This window comes from Polypterus senegalus, chromosome 18 (genome assembly GCF_016835505.1).
Source record: "Polypterus senegalus isolate Bchr_013 chromosome 18, ASM1683550v1, whole genome shotgun sequence".
Taxonomy (NCBI): domain Eukaryota; kingdom Metazoa; phylum Chordata; class Cladistia; order Polypteriformes; family Polypteridae; genus Polypterus; species Polypterus senegalus.
The window spans coordinates 54,705,846-54,733,673 of NC_053171.1; the positions used below are offsets into that span (position 1 = coordinate 54,705,846).

Below are 27,828 nucleotides of genomic sequence, written 5' to 3' on the forward strand. Positions count from 1 at the left end.
ATTACCATGTGGTCACGTAGGCACAATACATAGAAAAAAAAGGCTGTGTACTCCGTGGTTACTCTCTCAGGTGGCTGTTAGCATATCACAATCTCTTGCAACAATAGCATGAATTTTCCGAATTTGACTTATACAATGACATTATAAAACACCAGATATTATACAGGAAAATCAAGTCCTGATTTATCCGCAGGAGAACTTATCTGCGAGTATATACGGTACAATCACTTGTGACCTTGGTCTGTGGACTTCATACATGCCTGGCAGATGAAACGAAAAAGAGAGTAACTACAATATATATAGTTATAAAACTGAGTTCAACAAGAAAATTGACAGCAAGGTCAGTTTGAGAAGACAGAGCCTCTTAGACTCAACAATAACATGACAAATAAAAGCAGCACATTAGCTAAATCAGGAGTATCAACCACACTGCTGCATGTCATAAAATTCAATTATAATCCCAATAATGTCAGAAGATTTAAAGGGATGGCTGAGAACTACAATGGGGACCGGTACTGAAGTTGAAGGACAAAAAACAGACTGCCTAACCAATTTAAAGTACTTAAGAGAGTACAGTAATATTACAGTTAATGAAATAGATGCAATTACAGACTTTAGTACCTTATAAGAAACATATTGGAAATAGATGTACAATAGAAGGAATAAATATCAAAGGTAATGTAAAGATTGATAAGCCTTCCATGCCACTCTTTATGCTCTCTTCTGTGTTGTTCCCCTGACTTCACATTGACACCAAGAGCGCCTCCCCACTCTGCTCACTTCGTGTAAGAAGCAACACCATTTGCCTCACTTTCCCCAGCTCAGTAAGCCGAACCATGCCATGAACTTTAAGTATCCTAAAAGGCTGTCTATCCATGCACCCTCTTCCATTCTCTGCACCAGTTTGTTTCATATCCTAACCCAGTGATTCTGCTATATGGCATTTCTTTTGTCCAGCTTCTACCCTCTTTATAATTAGCATTTTAGCTCTAAAGATACTGCCTTATGTTTTTGTGACATAATGACCAAATTATTTTGTTACTATTAAAATAACTACAGTACACATACAATACCTAAGGAGTCACATAGTAACTTCACATTTTATTTTATAGATTAAATGCAGTTTGTTTTTTTTGGTCCGTCCTGGCCACTTGACTGTACCATTAGACTCGCATTTAGAGACTTAAAAAACAATTGCATATATAAGGACTTTCAATTCTCTTTATCTCTCTTATTTAAGTGTGTATTATTTATGTTTGCATAATATTTATGAATTATTATTCTTATCTAATTGTAATTTGTTTTTTTCTTTGCCTGTAACTTTGACATCCTGTAAAGCACTTTGAGCTACAATGTTGGCATGAAAATGTACCATAGAAATACATGGTGTTGCTGTTGTTGTAAACTCTTCAGTGCCCTGTTTTAAGATGTGCTGTGACTCCGTTTATATTGTGTTAACTTGTCAGAGGGTAAAATGAAAAGTCTCAGTGCCCAATAGTTAAAGATTTAATCCAACAACTGGAAGCAACAACAGGAAACAATTAGTCCTTCAAAACTTTCCGTTTTTCTTATCACTTTCTCTTTTACATCTTCTCTATCTCCACCTAATGGGCCAAGTACAGAACATAACATATTGTAATAAAGATCTTCATCAGCATCTTTTCTTAGTATTTTGATAGACACACTGGTGTGAACTCAATCATTTCTGTTTTGTTATAACTTAGTCAATTACAATTTGCTTCTCTCTAATTTCACCATGTGTTAGAGCAACACCCCTTGTACATAACAACATCTTTGTTAAAATAGTCATGATTTTTATGTTATGTGACATAAAAGTTTATACATAGGCTTGAGAACAGAAAGAGTACGTTCTGTTTTATGTGTTCTGTCTCTTTAAGACACAGGCGAATCACAGGTGGGTTGCTGCCCGATTAAAGTGAAAGAGAAATCATTTAGAAAAGACAAACACACAAGCTAACGACCTGCAGTCTGAAGGGTTTCTTTTTTACAGTATTATAAGGACTAGAATTTTAAACACTGTGCAGAAGGCTCTTCACGTTGGTGGTAAGATGTGAAAATCTACAGTAGATGGTGGAATCCAACTAGAAGATGTGAGAACAGGTAAGCTTACTATCTCCACTAAGAGTTCAGGCCCATTAACATAAAGGCTACAGATAGATTAAGACAAATTTCAGTCAGCCATCGTGCTTCTGCCAATTTAGACATTTAAAAGAAATAGAAAATGCTGAGAGTGAGAACCATTTCTATCAGTCTAAAAAGAGAATGTGTGGGTATTTGTGTGTATTGATGACCCAAGGAAAAATCATCATGGGAAGTAAAGGAGTGGAAATACATGTGTAGTGTCTGTGGTGAAGGTGAAGCAATCAAGATTCTGAAAGTAAAAGCTAAGAAACATGAAGAAAAAGTTAAAAGCAGCATTAGTGTGGCAGGCACATGACTTTCTCCATGTCTGCAGCATGAATTTAGTAAAGGGTGTGAACGTAAACAAAATATATGTAAGAAATGGAAATATGTTTCACATTTTAGTCAGCTCTAAAGGCTAATCTATCATGGCAATTTAATAAATGCATAAAAAGTCATTAATTTGTCTTTGTAATAAAAGTTTAGTTGCTGTGACTACTGCATTTCAAAATGTTTAACTTTAAAAGCTTAGAAAAAAAATTGTAATTACTCTTAAAACCTCAAAATAAGCTTTTAAGACTATCAAATGCATGTTTTCTGTAAAATATAAAAAACATATCAATATCTATTTGTTTTCAAGTTCCAGTGCCCACAAAATTTTTTATTTTTTTTTTTTTTATTTATTAATTTTATTACAATCAATACATAGCAATCAAGTTTTTACAAAAAAAAAAAGAATTATGCTAAGAACAGATCGATCCCCACCCTTGAGAGAGAGAGCAAGCCAAACGGTGTAAAATTTAAGGCTTGTAAAAATACCTAAATCAACAAATTCTCTGTGCTTTATAAAATCATTTCAAAATATTACTGATTAGATCCTGCCATGTTTTGAAAAAGTCTGCACAGATCCTCTAACTGAGTATTTGATTTTTTCCAATTTTAAATAATATAACACATCAGTTTCCCACTGACTTAAAAGAGGAGAGTTTGGGTTCTTCCAGTTTATCAGAATAAGTCTGCGTGCAACAGTGTAGTGAATGCAATCACAATTTGTTTGTTCTTCTCCACTTTAAGACCCTCTGGAAGAACCCCAAACACAGCTGTTAATGGGTTAGGAGGGATTGTGAGTCCAAGACTGTCTGAGAGGTAATTAAAAATTTTTGTCCAGAATAATGTTAATTTGGAGCAGGCCCAGAACATGTGACCTAGTGAGGCTGGGGCTTGGTGCAACGCTCGCAGGTTGGATCATGCCCTGGAAACATTTTGAGAGTTTTAGTCGAGACAGATGTGCTCGATATATAATTTTGAGTTGTATAATTGTATGCTTTACATATGGAGCTTGAGTGAATTCTCTGCATTGCTACTTTCCACTCCTTTTCTGATATATTAATTGAGAGGTCATTTTCCCAGTGTCCTCTTGGATCTTTGAAAGGAAGGGATTGTAAAAGGATTTTATATATTGTAGAGATGGAGTCTAACTCCTTGAAATTGAGCAATAATTTTTCCAGCGTGGATGAGGGTGCAAGATGAGGAAAATCTGGAAGGTTCTGTTTAACAAAGTTCCTGATTTGAAGATAGTGAAAGAAATTTGTAGCTGGAATGTTAAATTTGGAATGTAATTGTTCATAGGATGCAAAGACGTTGTCTATATAAAGATCTCTAAGCAAGTTAATTCCAAATTTTTCCAGATATTAAAACTGCATATGTTTGTGAGGGTTGAAAGAGGTGGTTCTTTTGCAGGTGCCACAGAAAGAAGCTTCTCCGCCTTAAAATGCTTTCTACATTGGTTCCAGATTCTAAGTGAGTGGAGCACAATTGTTATTAGTGTATTGCCGATAACGTGTGTTTATTGGAGCACAAAGCAAGGAATACAAAGAAGTACTGCAGGATTTTACTTCTATTGCGGTCCATGCCTGTGTATGTTCTTCTATTTGTGTCCAGGTTCTTATCGACTGTATATTTGCCCAGTAATAAAACTGGAAGTTAGGTAGAGCCATGCCGCCTTCTGCCTTTTGTCTTTGTAGGGTCGCTTTTTGATGCGTGGATGTTTAGAATTCCAAATAAATGAGGTTATTGTTGAATCTAATTGCTTAAAGAACGATTTATTAATGTATATTGGTATGTTTTGAAATAAAAAGGAGCTTAGGAAGAATATTCATCTTAACAGTGTTAATTCTTCCAGCTAGTGTGAGATGAAGGGTTGACCATCTATGCAAGTCTTGTTTAATTTTTTCCATGCAGACGATAAATTTTGTTGATAAAGAGCTTTATGTTTACTTGTGATGTTTACCCCGAGGTATTTAAACTGTTCTGCAATGATAAAAGGAAGGGTGTCTAATCTAATATTATATGCTTGCGAATTCACCGGAAAGAGTACACTTTTATTCAGATTAATTCTGAGACCAGAGAGCTTTTGAAATTCTGTGAGTGCTGCTAAGACTGCAGGCACAGAATTTTCTGGGTCCGATATATACAGTACCATGTCATCTGCATATAATGAGATTTTCTGTTCCAGTCCTTCTCTGCTAATCCCCTTTATCTGATCAGTATTTCGACAATGTATTGCCAGTGGTTCAATGGCAATTGCAAACAGCAGTGGTGACAAAGGGCATCCTTGTCTTGTGCCACGCTCTAGTTTAAAGTAGTCTGAGCAAATGTTATTGATGCAAACTGAAGCTTCTGGGTTAGTATACAGTAATTTAATCCATGCACAAATGTTCGGGCCAAACCCAAACTTCTCCAAAATAGTAAAAAGGTATTTCCATTCAATCATGTCGAATGCTTTTTCTGCATCCAATGATAATAATATTTCTGGGGTGTTTGATTTAGTTGGTGAGTATATTACATTAAACAGGCGTCAAGATTTGAAGATAAGTGTCGGCCCCTAATAAATCCAGTTTGGTCTTGTGATATTACTGAGGGGAGCACTTTCTCCATCCTTCTAGCTATGATTTTAGAGAGTATTTTAACGTCGTTATTCAGAAGTGAAATTGGTCTGTATGATGCACATTGTAATAAGTCCTTATTTTGTTTTGGAAAGACAGTGATTAGTGCTTGGCAAAGGTTTGTGGAAGAGATTGGTTATCTCTGGCTTCTGTAAATGTTGCTAATAGGAGGGAGCTAGCTGAGCGGAGAATTTCTTGTAAAACTCTGCAGGGTAGCCATCAGGGCCTGCTGCTTTTCCACCTTGGAGTGACTTTATAGCATCCAGTAATTCTGATAATGACAGAGGTTTATCGAGCTCCTCCACACTAATAGCGCCAATTTGTGGTATCTGTAATTTATCCAGAAATGCATTAGATTGTATATTGTCTTCTTTAAACTCAGTAGTATATAGGGATTTATAGTAGTCTCTAAAAGTGTACATTATATTTTTGTGTTCATGATTTTATCTCCGTTCGTGTTAGTAATTACCGAGATTGCGCTATGCATATCTTGCTTGTGAATTTGTTGCGCTAAAAGCTTATTAGCTTTCTCCATGTTCATAATAATGATGTCTGGATTTGTAAATTAGTTGTTCGGTTTCTTTAGTTGTCAAGAGGTTTAATTCTGAATGTAGAGCCTGCCTCCTCTTATGTAGAGTCTCGCTTGGTAGTCTGGCATGTTCTTCATCTATTTTAGTAATTTCGCTTTTTTCTCTGCTACTTTCTTCGCTTCGGATTTATTTCTGTGGGAAAGATATGAGATAATCTGTCCTCTTAAGAAGGCCTTAAGAGTTTCCCAGAGTATTCCTGCAGAGATCTCAGGGATGTATTTGTCTCTAGAAAGAATTCAATTTGTTTGGATATAAATTCAGTACAATTCTCGCCAGCTAATAGAAGCGGATTGAGACGCCATCTGCGGGTGAGTGTATGGGGCTTAGTAATTTCAGCTCCAAGATCATCGGAGCATGGTCTGAAATAACAATAGCATCGTATTTACAAGATTTAATCTTAGGCAAGAAGTTATTATCTATAAAGAAGTAATCAATCCTTGAGTAGCAATGATGTACTGGTGAGTAGAAAGAATATGTTCTTGAATTTGGGTTTAAAACCTCCAGGGATCTGATAAGTTGTGATCAGTTATAAACTTTGTAATTATCTTTGCGGTGTTAGTTGCCGCTCCCCTGTGGAGGAAGTCTTATCTAAAAGTGGATTTAGAACACAATTAAAGTCCCCAGCCATTATAAGTTTATGAGTGTTCAGATTGGGAATGGATGCAAATAAATTTTGTATAAATTCCTTATCATCAACATTAGGTGCATAAACATTTATCAAAATCATTTTACAGTTAGATAAGTCTCCCATGACCATCACATATCTCCCTTCAGGATCCAATACTACATCTGATGCTACAAATGGTACTGTTCTATGTATGAGAATTCCCACCCTCTAGTTTTCTTTGTAAAACTAGAATGGAACATTTGGCCAGTCCAGTCTTTTGCAGCCGGAACTGATCCTTACTTAGTAAGTGGGTTTCCTGTAAAAATACTATTTTAGCATTTAGACCTGTTAGGTGAGAAAGTACTTTCTTTCTCTTTAATTCGTGATTCAGGCCTTTAACATTCCAGCTTACGGTTAACTGTCCCATCATGGAGACACTGATTCTGAGTTTTTGGTGTCATATTATAGTCTTAACTGGAAGTGAAATAGTTTAGGTCTTAATTTCCTATTCCCCCAAGAGTTGTTGCCATGCAGCTTATTATTACGCTGATAGTTATAATTATAAAGATTGAGATGATAGATTAGATATAGATCAAGCCTGCTCTCTTCTCTTCCCCTTAACCCCCACCCTCCCTTTTGCCTCCCCAGGTGAGGCTAAAACCCACTTCATGCAGTCCCAGTCCTCTGACATACCCAGAGACAGAGCACGCCCAAAGCACATCAAGCCCCATGCAGTGGCGCTTTAAGGTTAAAAGATAGAGATATCTGTTACCAATATAGTCTTTAAAAGAGGAAAAAAAAAAAAAAAAAAAGAAAAGAATTTTGCACTTAATATATATATATATATAATCTTCAGCAATTTTAGTGCATTAAGATGATATCCCCAGATAATAAACCCAGGTGATGGTGTTAAAGATGTGTCCAAAACAAGCATAACAAGTCTTAATGCAGTAATAGCAATAACAGCAAACCAAGAGAGGAGGAAAACGTAATTAAGCACAATAAAACATAAACATTTAGCGCCCTAGTAATACTAAGTGATGATAAGTAATAAGTAAGTAATAATAATATAAGAATATGAGAATATATGCTGATAAAACCCGTATTTTAAAACAAATAGATCAGACAGTAGATTATTAATCCTAGCTTTATCATTTACCGCCATGACTCACAATTATGTATCAGAATAGTCCCGGGATCAGCTTTCTTAATTCATTTTCTGCCTCCTCCTTGCTAGTGAAAACATAGAAATGACCCTGCCATTCCACTTTCAGTTTTCCCGGATACAGGAGGCCGTATTTGACATTGGCTTGCCGTAGCAGCTGTTTAATATTATAGAAGGCGCGTTTGATAGCTGTTGCTGGAGAGAAGTCAGGGAAGACGCGAATGTGGCAATTTTCATATATAATATCTTCCTTTTTTTTCCTAAGAAGTTCCATCACCTCTAACTTAAATGATAATCGTTCAAAACGAACTATAAAAGATCTTGGTCGGGTCTGACGGTGTTTGATCCACGACGCTGTAAGCCGCTGCTATCTCAGATTCTGCTTTAAAGTCGCCCCCGATTATTTTAGAAAAAAGTTCAGTTGCGAATTTCACAGGGTTTAAACTTTCTCGATTCTCTGGCATGCAGATACACAGACATGTGTCTTTTCAAAAATGCTCAAAACATGTTAAGGATATTAAAACATATTTTCCACTGAAAACAGAACTTTTTCCATATATAAAACACTAAGAAGGTAAAAAAAGGAGCTATAGGCAGCTCTCAAGCTAAAAAAGAAAACAGTTTAGTGACAAAATGTAGTCTTCAGGGGCCTCATGTATAAACAGTGCGTATGCACAAAAATGTTCCGTACTCTTGTTTCCACACTCACATCGCGATGTATAAAAACTAAACCTGCCATAAAGTCAAGCACATTTTCACACCAGCTAAATCCTTGGCGTACGCAAGTTCTCCACTTGGTTTTGCAAACTGCCGGCACCCAGCGTTAAAGCAGTGCTTTTGTTCCAGTGTGGTTTCCCTTTCTTTTTAAAATTCACATCCCTGACGCGGCTTTATCATATACACTGAAATTAACCGCATATTGTTTATTAGTTTAAGGCATCTGATTGTAATTAACCTGCAACAATATAATGGTCCACAGAATGGCCAAACTATTCCAAATACCATAGCTGCTTTCGCGTTGTTACTCTTAAATTTTTGTCCCACTGTATCTGAATATGGAATCACAGCTCTACAGCAGCTGATCGGAAAGAGAATTATCAGTATACAGCATCAAGCACACGCTTCCTCAGCCATGCTGTCTATTTGAACTGCACTCATACGATAAACACTTCAGAGCCTTTCCTGTAGGGAAATCGCGGTTCAGAAACAGTTTCATCCCAAGAACTATAAACACACTCAATCAGTCCTTCAAGTGCTCCTTGTAGAACTGTTTGTACTTATAAGTACAATTACCTCACTGTAAACTTGTGATACAGTTATAATATTGCACAACCTGAGCCACTTTATAAAATGCATATTTCCATATGTTGACGATATCATTTTTAAGATGAAATGCAGCAAAATATGTTTATTACATTATGCAGATAAAATTATAACATCATTTAAATAATCTATATTGTTAATAATTTAATATGTGAGGACACGGTGTTGCAGTGCTAGTGACAAGCTGGAGCCCCATTCAGGGATTGTTCCTGCCTTCCATCTCTAACCTCCTCTGCATGTGTATCGCACATTTTTGAATTCTTACAATGTTCTACTTTGTCATTTACTTTTTGTCTTTTATTTCCGGCCCCAGGCATGGTTAAATCTCTTGGCACAAAGTCTTGTCTTGCTGGATGTGAAAGTGTCTCTCCAAGAAAGTCACGTCTCGTCTCATTTCCCAAGATTTTTTTTATTATAATAGAGATATATTATCAGAAACATATATTACTACGGTGGGCTGGTGCCCTGCCCTGGGTTTATTTCCTGCCTTGCACCCTGTTTTGGCTGGGATTGGCTCTAGCAGATCCCCGGGACCCTGTAGTTAGGATATAGCGGGTTGGATAATGGATGGATGGATGGATACATATACTATAAATAAAAATGTTAGTTGTTTATGTTTCAATTCTTTTTTGTCTAAACAGAACCATTCTTTCTGCAGGTTGATTTATAAAATTGTTCATTTCCTTACAGGCTCATGGACATCACAGGCTGTATTGAGCAGTTTTTCTTTTCCAGCTATGAATGCTCATACTGAGTTCAGATGCCTTATTTTTTTTATTTCTGCACAACATACATATCTTCTGTGCAGGTATGTGTAACTATGATTGTGTTTCTGTTATGAATCATTGGCTCTATTTTATTGATTTGTTTATAGTACAGAACACTACCACTAGAATGACTTTTACCTTAGTAAGACTGGCACACATTAAATATTAAGAAAAAATTCCACAAACCTTAGTTGAATAACTTTGGAGTGAAACATTTTAATTCAGAATGATTTAATTTTCTGAATTCTAATTTTTGAACTGCATTTTTACCTTTAGATTCAACTTCACATGGCATTTGTTGTAAATATAATATAAAGTTATATACAAATGCATTAATAATATGTTTATCTTGAGTTTCTGTTTTTAGTTATTTAATCAAATTTATGCTATACAGTAATTTTCAATCTAACAGCAGTCATGTGTTTTTATTTTCAGTGAAGTTTTCCATAATTGGTCCATCTGAGCCTATTATCACTTATGTGGGTGAAGATGTAATCCTGCCTGCCTCTCACCAGCACTCAACGCGGAGAAATTTCAAGTGAGATGGTTTACGACTGATTTTAAATCACCAGTAATTTTATTTGAAAACTACCAATATTTAAAGCAGATTGAAAGAGCAAAAATGCTCTTCCAAGGGGAGATGAAGTATGGCAATGTATCCTTAAAAATACAAAGTGTCCGTGTTTCTGACAATGGTGTCTACAGATGCTACGTGGATTCTGGAAGGATTGATGATGAGGTGCAGATTACATTGGTTGTAGTAGGTCAGTGGAAACTTTGGATAATATTTTTTCTATTGCAGCATATGTCAGGTTTCCCCTATTTTTTCCCCTATTAATTATTTTAATTTTCAGCCTCTTAAATTTTGAGAGCAATAACTACTTCAAGATGTTTTTTTCTAGTAAATAATGAGATTTGGTAGTTGATTGGCACTTCTTCCTTGGGAGTCTGATCTTTTAACTTTGATGGCACAGTTAAATGTTTTCTAAATGACTCTTTTCAGAAAAAAGGAAATTAAAAATTAGTAAATGATCCACTATGCTTGTTGCAAAGCAAATAAAGGCTAGGTGACCAAGCATTTTAGCAGTGACACAGAGACAAATAAAGAATACAGCACATTGTAATAAAAGCCCTATCACTAAAGTGAAAAAAGAATTAATTAGAAAGACTTGCCACAGTTTGTACTCACCCAACCCTGTCCACTCAATATGATCACCTGCCTGTCACAAGAACCGATACTTTAATACCATGTCAATACCAAAATTCAAACAGCATAACATAGTAGTTGTTTGCACTACTGGTAATAGCAAATGAATGTCCTTAATGCACTCATTTCTGATTGCAAATAGATGAGTTACTTGGGATCACACTCTAACACCTAAGAAAAACACGAGGAAGAACTACATTTTACAATGGCTTACACTAGTGCTGTTACAGCACTACAAAATGTAACATCTGTTGAAAAGAAAGTCATCAGAGCATGAACAACAAAAGCATTTGGAGTATTGAGGATGTGATTATGGAGTTCTGTAGCAGAGATTGTTCCATATTACAAAACATAGCACCGTTAGTGGGATTTGGTAATGTTATATAGATGAAATCCAGCTCTGTAGGTTATAGAAAATACAACAACACAGAATATATAAGGTGAATAGTGGCCTGAGCCTTTATGGCCTCACTATTTTCTTCATCCATGAGCAGATGTTGTTTTCGGAAATGCTTTTGCCTTCAAGTCAGCTGATTTGGAAAATCCAGACTGTAAACAATCAGATCAAGTCAGGCTGGAGAGCATGCACTGGTACAGTGCATTGCTGCACCCACCACATGATGAAGCAGCTCGGGATCCCGGTTGGCGATCTCCCAGGCAGACACATAGTCCAGTCCAACCCTCTGGAAATGCCATATATCTGCTGCAGCCAGATTTTACGTTGGTGTCCCCTTGGCCTGGTCCAGCTGCTTGGGTCCTCAGCAATGAGGATCTTGTGATCTGGTTCAAACATGGGGAATCGTGCCACATGACTATAGTGTCGAAACTGGTGCTCCCTCACAATGCAGGTAATGTGCCTCATTCTTGACTCAGTGAGCAACCTCTCATTCGACACAAAGTCAAACCAGCGGTACCCATGGATTCTCTGAAGAGACACAGTACGAAAGGAGTCCAGTCTTTGTCTCAGATCACTGGATAACATCTGTGTCTCACAAACAGAAAGCACCAGGACTCTAAAGACTTGGATCTTCATTCTTTTGCATAGATAGCAGGAGCACCACACACCCCTTTCCAGCAACCTCATAACACCCCATGCTCTCCCAATCCGTCTACTGAATTCATAGGAAGTGTCACCAGAGACATGAATGACGCTGCCGAGGTAAGTTAACCTCTCAAAAAGGTCGACACTCTCACCGCAGACAGACACACTGCTGATGGCTGTGCCCAAGAGGTAGTTAAAGGCCAGGCTTTTGGTTTTTATTAGGACAATCACAAGCCCAGACAGATTTCTCACTCAGTCTCTCAAGAGCCCTGATCACAGCCTCTATTGACTCTGTGAAGATCACAGCATCGTCAGCAAAGTTAAGATCACTGAATCCTACTTCACCAATGGATTCCCCACATTCGCTGTACCCCACGACCTTGCCCAAGGCCCAGTCCATGCAAGCATTGAACAGAGTAGGAGCAGAACTCACCCCTGATGAATCCCAGAATAAACTGAGAAACACGCAGAGGTTCTGCCACCACTCTGCACAGCAGTCAGTACTAGTGTACAGGTCGGCCATGATATCCAGCAACCTTAGGGTTCCTGCGAAAGTCTCAAGATCTCCCACAGGACAGCTTGATTAACTGAGCCAGATGCTTTATAAAAATCAAAAAAGGGTGCAAAGAAACTCAGCCGATATTTGGGTTTGCATTCCATGAGAACCCTCAGTGCCAAGATTGGTCAATGGTAGATACCTTAGGCATAAAACCAGACCACTCCGATCACTGGTATTTGAACAAGTGATCACGGATCCTATTGAGGATGAACCTAGCAAGGACCTTACCCAGCACCGAGAGCATTGTTATCCCTCTGTAGTTTCCGCAATCCAGGTGATCACCCTTCACTTTCCAGATAGGGATGACAAGTCCCGTATTCCAGTCAGTTGGAATGATGCCCGTTTCCCAAATGTGAGCAAAAATTGCTTGCAATGCCAGGTGGACAGCCTTACCACCAGCTTGGAGAAGTTCACCTCGGACACCACAGATCCCTGCAGCCTTCCCTACCCTGTAAACAATGACTCTGATCAATTCAAATCAGAGGACAAAACATGTAAAACCTAACCAAGCAGCTGAACAACCAACACCTTAATTTTTTAGAAAGAATGAGTTAAAATTTATGGTAACATTGCATATTAACAGCTAGTATTGTAATGTGTTATTAAAGTCTTCTTGTTCAGAAATACACATACTGCCAATATTTTACTTGTGATGACTGTTATTAATTTCTCCATAGGCCACTACATCCAACAATAATCTAAAAATCCTTGCTGCAGACATTTGATATGGCTAAGTAATAAATTACGTTACTGTTTTAGTTCATAGGTTTTAATAAACAATAGAGACATTGTAAAGTATTTGGTGCCAACCAATATCCTTTAATTATGGAACTTATATTATGAAACAAAAAATGCAAATGAAAAGTCCAAACAATATTAAGGACTTCAGGTGTCTTTCTGTGATTTTTCCCTATTATTGGTGAAGAATCAGACTCTCTTGTGGAGCTCTGTGCTCCTTGGTTTAAGGTTTGTTAGTGAAATGCTGACTTGCAGTGCATCTGTTCCTTAAATAGCCCCTGGAGTCAATGGGGTAGAACTTCCATGCAAAACTAGAAGTGATGTTAGAGCTTGTCACAGGACCCATCCTTTGGTATGCAGGTGAAAGAGAAGAGGGTGATAGCTCCATTACCTGAAATTGCATGTTTTCATAAAGCTTATTTATTAAACTGAACGGGAGTATGTTAAATGAGATTTCTGTATTTGCTGTGATATCAAGTGGTTATTAGGTGTAGTGAAAATTTACTTGTATTTGTGTCAACTGCAAAAATTCTGGTATCATGACGTCCTTAGTCATGATAACAGACATCTCTTGTCACAATACTTGGTATTTCCTCCAAGAAGCCACATTAGTGAGAGACAGAATTAAAAAGTCACACTACACGAATCAACATAATAAATATTCGGCAAATATATCAACTTCTGCTTTCCCATGCCAAACAATATTTGGCCTATATTGTTATGTCTCAGTCATTGTTCCTCCCTGTCTAGGGTTCAGATTCATCTTTGATGTCTCTTTTGTTCATTATTGATTCTTTGTATGTTGATTGTGTGCATTTGGTTATGTCTATGTATACAAGCTGTCTGTGTTATGTTCCATGTGTTTTGTGGATTGCCCTCCAAGAGTTGGGGCCACTAGCCAATCACCGTCAGAACAGGCCCCCCTCACCCTATTAATCCAGAGGGTCTCCCACAGTTACTGATGGTTAATTTCGAATGTGCCAAGATATGCATAAATTATTGGTTTTTTTTTTGCTGTGTATATGTGTTTACTGGATTTTTGAACCCAGGCTCTGTTTTTTGACTTCGTTTTTCAACAATGGTATTGGAACTTTGTTTGCCTTGCTTGCAAGTACTTTATGCCTTTGTGTTCTTCAGAGCTTCAAAGTGAAACAGCATTTTTGTAGAAATAAACTTTTTATTTTATAATTACTCGGTTATTACCAGCAGGGTTTGATGGTGTTACAGTATCCCCCTGTAGTGGGGGGTTTTGGATGCAATTTAGGAACTTTTAGAGACATGGGCGCTTTGGCAGCCAATATCCACAACATACAGTACTGTACATCCTGGACTATGTTAAAAAACATCAGAAAAGACAGTGTTAAAAGTTGTTATTTCATAGCCAGGAAAGATGACCAGAAAATGGAAGTGGCCAATATATAAGTCTTTAAACATGCTGCAGTCGAAATAAGCTGAAGTCTAAATAATCAAACAAAAGTTCTTACACTAATTTGGTTTTCTTAATCCTAACTATTGCTAAACTTTTTTGTTGCTTTTGTTTGAAAATGTATTCAGTCCTCAGGTAACAAGATTATGTGCACTGCCATCTTAAATATGTGGAGTAGGATAACATAGTGTATCACATGATCTGTGGGTCATGTGACTGGCAATGACTGGCAATAATAAAAAATTTTTCCACAACAGTTGTCCACTGTAGTCTGTCATATTTATTAATGATTACTTCCCTGTCTTCTTTTGCCTTTTCCATTTGTATTTGTCAGTTTTAGGTGGTCAGCCCTCCATTTCAATCAGATCTTCTGATGACCAGCAGACCAGACTGGAATGTACAGCTGAGAAGTGGAATCCACAACCAGAAATTGTTTGGAGGGACATGAATGGAGTCGATGTAACAACACTGTCCAAAAAAACTTTGCATCAAGCCATTGAAGGACTTCTGACAGTGAACAGCGTCATCCCGATGAAGGATGTGTTCACTGTTTTAATGTGTTTAATGAAAAGTAAAGCAGCAAAACCAGACTGGCCATCTGGACTTAGCATCTACAGTGAGTGCAAAGACAGCGTGGAATTATTCTCCCTGACACTGGATGTAACATTAGGACCAACATCATTTAAAAAATGTTTATCAAATCATTTGTATTTTTATTCTCTACAGTTCCTTTCCTGTTATGTCGATCACAAGTAGGGTGACTACACACCCAGTCTGCAACAAGAAGTGCTTACAAGGGTTTTACTGCAATATTGCCATATGTCTTACATCTGGAAAGTCTTCTCACGATAGCAGGGAAGCTTATAGCGCACATCCCACTAATTTATTCCACACTGTTGAAATAGGGAAACATTTGGCCTCAACAGAACATATAAGAGAACTGGAATGGTGCTCCCTATAGAAAAGGAGTATATTAAACATTTTTGTATTTATTATTTGTTATTTAAGAATATATCTGGGGCTTAGTTTGGACACATTAGAATTAATCATCTAATGGTATAATGCAGAAGTCAAGGTGCAAACTCCCAGTGATCACCAGGGGCCTCATGCATAAACGGTGCATATACCCATTTCCGCGATGTATAAATACTAAACTTGGTGTAAACCCACGCACATTTTCACACCAGCTCAATCCCTGATGTACGCAAGTTCTCCTCTCGGTTTTGCAAACTGGCAGCACCCAGCTTCAAAGCAGTGCTTTTGTTCCAGTGTGGTTTCCCTTTCTTTCTTAGATCCACATCCCTGACAAAGCTTTATCAAATACACTTTAATTAACTGCATATCATTTATTAGTTTAAGGCATCTGATTGTAATTAACCTTAACAATATAATGATCCACGAAATGGCCAAACTATTCTAAATACTATAGCTGCTTTAGTGTTGTTACTCTCACTGCTCCACTCGGAAGTATTTATTCCACTGTATCTGATTGCAGAATCACAGCTCTACAGAATTTGATCGGAAAGAGAATTTTGGGATACAGCATCAAGCACATGCTACCTCAGCCATGCACACAGTCCGTTTGAACTTCTCTCATATGACAAACGCTTCAGAGCCTTTCCTGTAGGGACCTCACAGTTCAGAAACAGTTTCATCCCAAGAACTATAAACACACTCAATCAGTCCATCAAGTGTTCCTGGTAGAGCTGTTTTTACTGATAAGTACAATCACCTCACTGTAAACTTGCACTACAGTTGTAATATTGCACAACCTGAGTCACTTTATAAAGCGTGCATTTACATATGATGACAACTGGCTTCTAAGTCAATTTTGATTTCCAAGCGCTATCTTCTTAGAGCTCTTGATATCATTTTTAAGATGAAATGCAGCAAAGTATGTTTATTACATTATACAGATAAAATTTCAACATTATTTAAATAATCTATATTGTTAATAATTAAACATGTGAGGACACAGTGGGCAGCGGTGGTGATGAGCAGGTGCCCCGTTCAGAGATTGTTCCTGCCTCGTTCTGTATGCTTGCTGGGGCTGGCATAAACCTGGATGGATAGATGGATGGATTAATTAAACACGTACTACGAAGATATTCCAATTTTTCTTAAAAGTTTTGAAGAATTGGCGTTCTCAGCTTACTGATGGGTGTACATCTATTACAGAGCTGATTGTGTGGCGATTGGTTACTTGGAGAAAGAAAAGTAAGGACAGGAATCAATGGTTAGTACGTTTAAAAGAGACAGTACTGCTGCAATAAATTATTTCATTGAAGGTCACACACGGCGCAGCAAGCATCTTGCGGGAAGCAGGAACAATCTCTCGACTGGGAGCCAGTTTGTCACTATCACTGCACCACCTAATACATTCTTTAATTCTTATCATCAAGAAAATGATATCAAGTGTACATCTTAGTATTTAAATTGTTCAGCAACCTGTGATATCACTAATGTAATGTATTCTGTGTCCTGTCGGAGGAAGAGAAAGCTCGTTTAAGAAGCATGTAGTGATTCACACGCATAGAGCACATAGAAGAACACATACAAAACAAAGTATGTAACTTTAGTTATGATGGGATTTGAGAAAGTAGTAAATTAAATGATTTTAAGATGAAATTTATGGCGTTCTACTTTAATGACAAAATAAGCTATGTGATTAAAGTGAAATTTCGAGATTTCGAGAAAGCTTTTTTTTCCCACTGTGCCTATTTTTTTTCTTTTTTCTGTACCCTAATAAGCTTCCATATGATACTCATATGGTGGGCTACGACTCACCTTTTCACAGCATTTTTGATATCTGACCACTTCTTATTTATTTCAGCACTTTGCGACTTTGTGAACTTGAGGTTTCAAGTTTCTCTGACACTCGATCAGCTTCCTTTTGTTATTAATACCACTGTTTAAACCAACAAATAGTACATTTTTCCTTGCCTCCACTTGGTATTGGGTGAAATTCTTCTTTTTCCCCCTGTGCTTTTGCCATTGTCTTCTCACAGAATGCAGAACTTAAGGGCTATTTATATTGATTTGTATATTCAAAGAAGCATAATTCTGGTAGGAGACGGGGTGGGGCGGCAGGCGTGTGCATGTGTGTTACTTTTCACGCTGACTCGAATTTATGGAGTGGAAGAATGTGGAAGTTGGCGTACGCACAGATTTATGCATCTGGATTTTTTTGTGCGTACACACATTTTTGCTTTTATCCGTACACCATGTTTTAGTGTGAATTCTACACATGACGTTATGCATGAGGCCCCATGTATGAAAAATGATAATTTTATTGTACTCTTTCCATCTGGTTCACAGCCCATACTTCTGGACTTAGTCTAGTAACTCTCCTCCAGCTTGTCTGTAGCACTGTTATTTCCTTCTTCTACAACATGCAAACCAAATCTGTCCCAATATTCTATGTAAGGCCTCATAAATATATCTTTTAGGCAGAGCCAGAACTTCAAATAAAGTTACTGTTACACAATCCAGCATTCTAACTGAATTATCAGTTGGCTCAACACACTCTCTGTTAATACATATTGATGAGCTCATCTATAATGGCCTCTGAAAGCTCCTTCATGAAAACAGAAACAAGTGCAAATTCATTCAAGTAGGTCTCCACTGCTAGAATTTTCAAATCACCAACATAGTCATCATTAAAGTCATCACCTCTTCCCTTTTTTAAATATTTGTCTTGATGCCACTGACTTCCTTTTCATTGAAATAAATATTGGCAAAAAATACAAAAATTGTGTCAGGTAATTTTAAGAAAATGACAGAAAATTATAGGCAGTCATATTAAATTTGTTCATTACTTGGATTAGTTAATTTTGCTTTTAAAAATTGTAAATAGGGGTGACTGTAGTACTAGGGTGTTCTACTGTGTTAACCATTATGAAAGTAGTGAAAAGTCAAGCAAAATTACAATATGCAAGCTTTCCAGACAACTCAGGCCCCTTCTTCAAGCAAAATAAAAAAGGGGCCTGAGTTGTCTGGAAAGCTTGCATAATGTAATCTCTTTAGTTAGCCAATAAAAGGTGTCATTTTGTGTGACTTCTCACTAATGGGGATGATAAACTACAGAAATCTTCACAATGATTACACTAAAACTTTTACAATGTTCTCTAGACATCAACAGGAGGTTTGGACTTCAATATTAAAAGTTCACAGTACTGTTAAGTACTCTACGTCTATGAGGATGATGAGAAGCTGTGACAGATGTAGTCATGTTCAAAGGTGAATGATTTGTAGCTAGAGAATTAGCAACAAATCATGGAATTGCAGTTCCTATTCAGTCCAATCTATCCAATGTGTGGTCAGCTTTTAAAAAAAAGCTGTGAAGTCTACCTGCAGTTAAAAAGATATAATGAAAATATCCATTCCATATTGCTTTTCCCTAATATCTAATTGGTGACATTATCTGTTACTGGAATGCTTATCTAAGCCTTGGTTATCTAAACTAGATGCCCATATGCTATGGATCTTATTATTTTAAGTTATTATAACAATTGCGCCTATTATTTACTTATTTGGATTTTTGTAATTTTTGAAATCCTTGCCATCCACATTGATGTTTCCTGGTATTTTATCATACCGGCAGTACAGGGGATTACTTAAACATTTCAGCTCGACACATACATACAGTGTATGCCAATGTTTCTGTAATTACACTTGGAAGTCAACCCGAGCACTACATTTATTTAATTGCTTGACTGTTGTTTTCTCACTTGTCTGTATCTTCCTTTGTGCCATGCTTGATTCACTTCTCTTTTCTAGTTCTGACTATGTACTTTAAGCTCATTTACTTTATTTTCTTTTGTTTAAGTCTTCTTTTAACACTTTAATCACTGAAGCAACCCATCCTGTGTGCTCAGCTCATTGCTTTGTTCATGCATGACAGTAGACTGTGGTGTCTGCAGACTGAATATTCAACACATCAGAAACATTAAGAAGAGCATTTCAAAAATGTACACAACTGTGCGATAAAATAACTTTTAAAGATGTCTCGGTTAAACAAAATACCTCAAATGCCAGCTGTCCTGTTAAACCTAGGGGAAGCTGTGTTTGGCATCAGTAGGTAAATAAACCAATGAAGTGTTTATATTCTTTGTTTAATACTCCTTTTAAATGTGTCCTTTTAAAATTTTAAACATTTTTTTCTTTGCAAATAAATCTACAGTTGAGAGCATGCAAATTGAAGAGTAGTAAATAAAATTATGAAAAAAAGTCAACAGAATGCACCATCTGACATACTGTATCTGAAATATCAGCTGGATGCTATAGGACCACTAAATTATGCCGTGCTCCCCCGATCAATGTTATGCTCTCTCCACTTGAAAGTCCTTCCTTTCTCCCACATTCAGACATCTTTTCTTGTTTTTTTAGGTTTCTCTCTCGGTGTTTCTGGCTGGTTGGTTGCTTTCTGTGTCTTGTTAGCTCTTTGTGTTGCAGTGAATCCTCTGCTGGTCATTTTATGGAGAAGAATGGGAGGTGAGGGTACAAAGATATTGGGATAGAGGGGCATTCTTATTCATGTAAATGACACACTGACCAGTTGATGATAAAGCTGTCTTAAATGCAACTCATTTATTTATTTTATTTTCTCTTTTCCAGAAATGAACCAAAGATATGATTCAATAGGTTAGCATGGTTATAAATATTAGATACATAGCTCTAATCCAAAAAATGTGTGTCCATTTACACCGTGGCTTGTTGTAATTATTGTATTTTCAGGTATTTTGTACAACCTGATTGCAACATTCTCAGTTGTCATTTATTTGTAAGTGTAAGAGCCAGTCTTAGAAAATTAATGTTTAATGTTAAATTTATACTAGTGTTTGCTTAATTTCAAAATAAACAGAAACACGAAGCAAGATAAATAAGCCTTAAAAAGAACTTTCTTTAAAGAAAAGCTTTTCTTTAATATCAATTTTTTGTCTATTTTTCTGTGAATTTTATTGCTTTGAAATTAACTAAAACATTTAAAACGACATTATTTAGTCTGTGAAATTATTTGAACACATGTCACACTAGTGCCGGAACTGTCCTATGTAGCAAACTAAAAGTTACAGAACTCTGGTAATTTGGGACAAACACAATGACAGTAACTCTTGACACTCTTTGCTTTGATGTCCAGATCCGCATACTCATAGATATGATCTCTTTAAGACATAATGCTGTGACTATCAAAACAACAAAAAAGCAAATAAAAATAAAAAGCACCAAAAAAGAAAAATGACACAAAAAAGTAGGAATATACTCCAGCACATTGATATTGAGAGATGCTAAATCGATCACATTTTCACAGAAAATATCCCAGTAAAAATACATTTTCTATAAGTCATACTGCAACAGATACTTCTCTCATCAATGTGCTCACACCTCCTCATATTTTCCATCATTGTTCTTTTTCCATCCTCTCTGTGATCCTCTGTTCTCATCATTTCCATTCCTGAAACTTGTACAGTATGTGCAGCTCTGCTTTTGCTGCATCAGCTTATTTAGAGGTGGTGATGATTTGTTATCATGAATGCCCTAGACTAGGGGTCCTCCATCATGGTCCTGGAGGGCCGCAAAGGCTGCGGGTTTTCATTCCAGCCAGTGTCCTAATTAGAACTCGGTCCTTGCTGATAATGATAGTTGGTGTTGTGGCCAGTAGATGGGGGTGGTACCCAGCCGGGACTCCCAGAGGGATTGGAAGAGGGATTATGCCTCCTCCGGACCACGAGAGGGCAGCCGCCCTGGTTGGTATTGGGACCACGGGAACAGTGCATGGAAGCTCAACCCTATAGAGGCCTGTGGCCTCCGCCAGGGGGCGCCCAGATGCCTGGAGAGACCTGGTCCTCAACACTTCCGTCACACCCGGAAGTGCTGGGGGGACGAAGACCAAGGACACCTGGAGTGCTTCCGGATGCACGGCTGGCACTTCTGCCACACCAGGGAGTGCCGGCAGAAGCTCATTGGTTGGCACCTATAGCACGTCCATGTGAGGATAAAAGGGGCAGCCTCCCTCCATTTGATAGCTGGAGTCGGGTGGAAGAGGACAAAGCCTGGAGGAGAGAAGTGGAGGCGGTGAAGGAAAGGCATTATTGAGGAAGGCCTGGACTAAGGGTGATTGGTGCAGGAGCACTGGGGTGTGTCCAATACTTTGTAAATATGGAGAATGTAAATAAATGTGTGTTGGTTGGTGAACCGTCGGTGTCTGCCTGTCTGTGTCTGGGCGAGTCTCCATAGTGTTTAACTCTATGCCTTGTAATTCTGTTATTCATCAAAGACAAATTTTAGTTACTTTGTAGATCAGAGGTCCTCAATTACAGTCCTGGAGATCCACAGTGGCTGCAGGTTTCCACTTTAACCAATTTCTTAATTAGAATTCTTTTATTTACTACTAAAGTAATACGTTTTTTGGCCTTAATTGTAGTTCTCTTGCCTGTTACCATTCAGAACCCTTAATTGCCTATTTTAGATTTTAGCAGCTGCATTTAAGTTTTAATTGTTGCCTATTTTCTTAATCAGATATTAGTTAATAATGAGATGCAGATAACCAATAAACCAGCAGCTCTCCAGCTAGCGTGCTTAACATGAAGTATCTGTGATAAAAAATGTTTAGAAATGAATGAGTAGGGGAATTGGAAGCACCGTTAAGTTTAAATCTATTCTGGTCCACAAAACACATGGATAATGTTCTCACAGAAGGAAACTCTATAGTGTAATTAAAATTTCTCTAATGCAAGCATTAACAAGCCAAACAATTCAATACCAAGTTTCATTATCAGCATGGACTGCTTTCTAATTAGAAAACTAGTTGGAATAAAAAGCTGCAGCCACTGCGGCCCTCCAGGGCCGTGATTGAGGACCCCTGCCCTAGACAGTAGCCAGTTGAGCTGAGTCCATTTGCAATCTGGCTCCAAGCTGGAGCTTGTCTGTTTTTACTTATTTATTTATTTGCTGAATTTGCAAATAATGCGAAATGCAACTACTGTGACTGGCATGTCTGTCTATCCATCTGTCCACATGGAGCAACCCAGCTCCCAGTAGACTGCTTTTGTTGAAATTTACGACACATATTCTTCAAGGAAGTTTGTGGAGGCAATTCAACTTTGCTTGAGATATCCTGACTACAGTGTACTGTACACATGTTTGAAATTACAAAATCATTCATTGAAAAGTACTTGTGAACTCCTCTATCTTAAAAAAATAAAACATAAAAATATTCAGAGCAACCAGTTTTTTGTTTCAAATGTACTTTGTAAGATGTCACTTCAGCTTATATATTTTGTAGATTGTTCTCTTTTATTTGTCCATCAATCGATCCTGACAGAAAAACAGATTCCCCGATACAAGTTAGTCATATGCTGGGAGAGGCACACACATGTAAGGGCACTTCTACTGTACCTGCCGCTTGAGTTAATTTAACTGTAAAAGTAAAAAGAAAAAAATATTTTATCTGCAAATAAATTTGAGAGAAATTATTATGTAAGTATCACTCTGTATGCATAAAATGAACAAATATGTCCTCAGTTTTTATAATTACAGTAAACTCAACCTCACGGCTACATTATCAGGACATTATGTTTCAGTCATTTTCTAACCATTATACTTTATCAGCAAAGCTCCAGGCCTGCTCTCCATCACGGACTAAAGAAGCTAATAATTTTAGCTTGAGAGTTTAACAGAAATTTTAAATCTTCTTTCAAAAATGCTATGTTTAATAAATATGAACCACAATTAGACACAGTCCCTCCACAAGCAACAGCTAACAACAGCACATCAGTTGATGTCATTCCTCAACATCTCTTGAGTTGGACTCTGCTGTCTATGAAATCAATGGAGTCACCACAGGCTTGTTTGGGCTACGTTTTTAAATTCATGAAATTGTAAAGTGCTGTTAAATATATGTATTTAATGTAGTCATTAACACTTTTAATTATATTTCATTGTTACTGTTATTTTTGAATATGACTCACTATTACACATATGTTATAACTGACTGTTTGATAAGAAAACTAAAAAAAACTTTTAACGCTCCATCTTTCACATCAGTTAATCAAGTCCCACAGAGCACCTGAATATTTTGCCAAGTGTACATTTTCTAACTTGATAAACTTTAATTACACAATGAATGAAAAAAATAGAACCTCATGAGATAAATGGCTACTCTGTCAATTAATGTATTAATTAGGTATGACACACATGGAAGGCAGCGCTGACATCAAATACTGTTTGAAAGGAATGCTGGGATGAACAATTGTTATGGACTAAACTTAGAGAGCTTACCATTTACTGTAGGCATGCCACCCATCTTTTTGCTTTAGTACCTGCTTAACCAATTCAAGATCTCAGGTGGAAAACCAGTGTGTTTGTGTTAAGGAGAACATATCTTTGGATTTAGAGAGATTATTAAATTCCCTTTGTGTCACCAATTCAAATATGTGAGAAACACACAGTATATATTCACAGACAACACCCTAAGCAAGAAATGAAGTTCATATGGAGTGAGGTGGCAGCACTATTTGAACTCTAATGTGGTCTGCCTATTTAAAAATTAACCTCCTCCAATAACCTTTGCTTGCAGCAGAGAGCAACTAACTTCCCCATCAGTAGTTTCCCATAGTTCACTGGACAGGATGCTGTGCACATTAGCACTATGACATTATGGGTGGAGGACACATTGTGATTTACTACCTTCCGTGACACCATGAGAGTGTGCTGTCATTGTGCTGGGGAAGTTCTATGCTGTTGTATCTACAAACAGTTACATGGTAAAAGATTCAGTAACAGCCTTAGCACTCGTGAAGCAACCTCAACACAAACATTTCAGTTGTTTACAAACTTTATGTTATTCCTCCATTTGAACCGCAAGGACTGAAAGCTAATATAAATGAAAAAAATATGTAGATTGAGTCACTGACTTAACTGTGTAAAAATCTTCAATAACTTCGGGGAATTTGATAGGGAACAAGGGGAGAATTATGACTGAAAGAAATTTCCTCTTACTATGATGTCTGTAATTTTTATAGTTCTCTGTTGTTTTTAAGTACATCACACTTCAAAAACGTAAAACGTTTTTTCAGACATGCGAAGTTTATTATTTTCATTTCATTACTTGTTGCATAGCTGCTGGACAAAACATGGTGGTTACATTGCCAGTGTGAAGCTGGACTGAAAGTGATTTGGATGACCCAATTAGAGTCAGTGTACCTCATTTTTGTATGATATTCCCTATACACTCCATTTACCTCTGCATTTCTAAATCATTCAACTAGTTATTTTTTTCCACCACCTATATACCACCTTGTTTCTCAAAGTTTTTAACTCATTCCTATCTATATATATATATTTCATTAAGGGCACGCAAGACACTCAGCGCAAGCAAGACACCGAGGGCACGCAAGACAGTGAGTGCAAGCAAGACAGAGCCCCACCTGCCAACACTAACCCTCCTACCGCGTCATGGGATACACATGACAGAGCCACGCACGCCAACTGTAACCGTCCTCCCAAGTTCAGCGTCGCTCTCGAGGCACGCAACTACTCACCAAACACAGCCTCAGTCGCTTTCGTCTGTGCAAGTCTACATGCACCTCTGAGCCACTTTGACTTTACACCGCAAGCAAGACAGAGAGCCACGATCGCCAACTCACAGAGCCCTGCCCGCCAACTCTAACTAAGGGCAAGCAAGACAGAGACCCACGCCTGACAACTCATAGAGCCCCGCCCACCAACTCTAAGACCATGGGATACGCACGCATTTAGTGTATAAATGGATATAAATAATTGCATGTACAGTAAATGATTTGCCAAAATCTGTCATATGTAAATGATACTGCTTAAAACGTTATTGTTTTTTCATCAGAAAACCCGGTTTCCACATCTACCTGTATTAGTTTAAATGGCACTTTTACCACTTGCAATAGGTGACTTATCATGTCGACTGGGCAAGGCAGTGAATGTGGAGTCTATCTATATATGTCTATGTTTTACGTAGCCTGCTACAGGAAGGTACTCTCTCGACCATTGGCATTGGTTTCGCTCTTTGCTATTTTCGTTATACTGCAACGGTGGTTTCCTAAGCCTTTGTTATACTGAATTCCTTTCTCACCGTTTTCCGTTCCTATTCTTACACTGCCGTATGCTACGGCGGGCTTCGGCTAGTCATATATATATATAGAGTGTTGTGAAAAACAAATAACATAAGGCAAAGTAAATAAAAATTTGAACTTTGACATCTTGGGTCTGTTGTAATTTGGTTTAGCTATTGTTACTGGAGTAAAGAGTTTACACTGTCATGTGCTGTTATTGAATGGAAATGTTTTGAAGGTTTGAAAACAATAAACACATCACTTGTGCCATTATTGTGTAATCCTGTTGTAAAGTAAGCAAAGTGCAAAGTACGTCCATCAAAAAAGTGAAAATTTAGGAATAATTAACTTTGACATCATAAGATGATCCTGATTGCTTATGTAGGTTTATGTGGAGAAATTTGTGTCTTCATTTCTCATCCAACTCTTAAATGTTCACTCCAGTCTTCTCTTTTCTCTCCAGTTCAGCTCCTTCCTGTCTGGTTTTTGCACATGGAGATTGGTAAGAAAAAGATTTGCACATTTTGTATTAGGCCACAAGTGGCAAACTACAGAACAACTAAACTGACTGAGAGCAGCCAGAAATGATAATCAAAAAGTATCATAAGAGCATGGAATTAATCACATTATTATTAGACAAACTGAACCATAAATTTGAAAATGTAAAAAGGAATTCAGCTAATGCATTGACTGTAAAGAAGTACGGGTCGTCTTTTTTTCTTGGTGATCATGAGATTAAACTCATAACAGATGCAAGAGAATATTAAAAAGGATGAACTGTGGAGACATTACCCAAAAGTGACAGCAGGTGTGCAAAACAACAAAAGAAGTATGACAAGTGAAAGGAGATCATTTAGTCCATCAGACTTGTTCAGTTAGCTAATGGCTAAGTTGTCCCAATATCTCATTCAGACAGCTTGTAAAAGTTGTCAAAATCTCCACTTCATCATCCCGTGTTGGTAGTTAAAGAACCCCACAAACCTCTGTGTAAAGCAATACTTCCTGATGTCAGTCTTAACTGCACTTTTCCTTATGGTGTCCATTTCCCAACTGGTGCTTAATGAATGTGATTCACTATTTAGTTAAAAGAATTCTGCTAGATGAACATCACTGATCGCCTTCAGAATTTTAAAGACCTCAAAAAGGACTGCACATAGTATTCTCTACTTGAGACTGAAGAGGTCTATCTCCCTGAGACTGAAAGAGTTAGACATGTCTTTTAGACCCAGGATGCTCTTGGCTGCTCTTCTATGTGTGTCGTGAAGTGCTGTTTTGTCTTGTGAGCAGAACTTCACAGAACATTTCAGATGTGGTCCCATTAGTGTAACCTACAGTCTGAGCACAACATGCCTTGTTTTTTACTGCCCATTTTTATAGTCTAACCAAACATTCTGGCTGTCTTTTTAAGTACTTCTAAGTATTGCCTGATGATGAGAATACTGTTAAATGATTTCCGTTTGTTTTTCTGTTATTTACCTTATATTTAAACTTAAAATTCCCTTTCACCTCCATGTTAATGGACATTTGGTGACGGGGAAAAAAAATCATTATCAAGTTAAGTTCACATTCTGATTCTTTTGTGCTCAGCAGAGTAATGGCAGTCAGAAGCAGAGAGAAATGTTGGGAAACTACCCTGGTAAACCCCATTTAACTGAAAGTTAAATGATAAAAAATAAAGCAAAGAATGATATAAACGAGGCACAAAAGAAAAGACACTGATGCTATGTCAGCCAAATACCAGATCCCCATTTTTTGTTCTATCAGTCATATCATACTTGGATCCTAAATGGTTCTGAATTGTTAGAATTGAATACTAACCCTCACCTATTCTGTTTCTGTTCTCGGTACCCAAATGTGGCAATTGGTGCCACGGCCCACCTGCCAGGTTGTTTGCCTGCCTATGGTAAAGTCATCCCTGATGGAGGATCACAGGAATCATGGGAAAGAGGGGTCCTTTCATCGGAGCAACGTTTCAGCCGTGGAATGGCCAAATGGGGAGGCAGCTTGATGGATGAGGTCTCCAGAACTCTAAAAATATCCAAATCTTATTATGTGATATCATCTACTGTTAAATTCTGCTCTGTACTTCTAAAATCTTTATTATTATGCTGTATTAAGGATTTGTTCTATTCTGTGTATTGTGTTGTATTGACCCCCTTCTTTTGACACCCACTGCACGCCCAACCTACCTGGAAAGGGGTCTCTCTTTGAACTGCCTTTCCCGAGGTTTCTT

The 27,828-nt window shown here is 37.5% G+C and overlaps 1 protein-coding gene across 5 annotated transcripts; it reads left to right on the forward strand.

Annotated features, from left to right (window-relative positions):
- LOC120518693 (butyrophilin-like protein 2) lies at positions 1–27,515 on the forward strand. Of its 5 annotated transcripts, none has more exons than XR_005631275.1 (4): positions 1–2,121; positions 9,463–9,580; positions 9,975–10,303; positions 26,059–27,463. XR_005631275.1 is itself a non-coding variant. In XM_039741613.1 (4 exons), the coding sequence occupies exons 1-4, from the start codon at positions 9,514–9,516 to the stop codon at positions 27,500–27,502; spliced, it is 231 nt and encodes a 76-aa protein (XP_039597547.1). In that variant the 5' UTR covers positions 9,349–9,513; the 3' UTR covers positions 27,503–27,515. The 5 variants fall into 5 exon arrangements, 2 of the variants coding, with proteins under 2 accessions (XP_039597547.1, XP_039597546.1); XR_005631274.1 differs by lacking the exon at positions 26,059–27,463 and adding an exon at positions 14,846–15,733; XR_005631276.1 differs by lacking the exon at positions 26,059–27,463 and adding an exon at positions 14,846–15,733 and having other exon boundaries at positions 9,975–10,077.
- Positions 27,516–27,828: the final 313 nt, after the last annotated feature.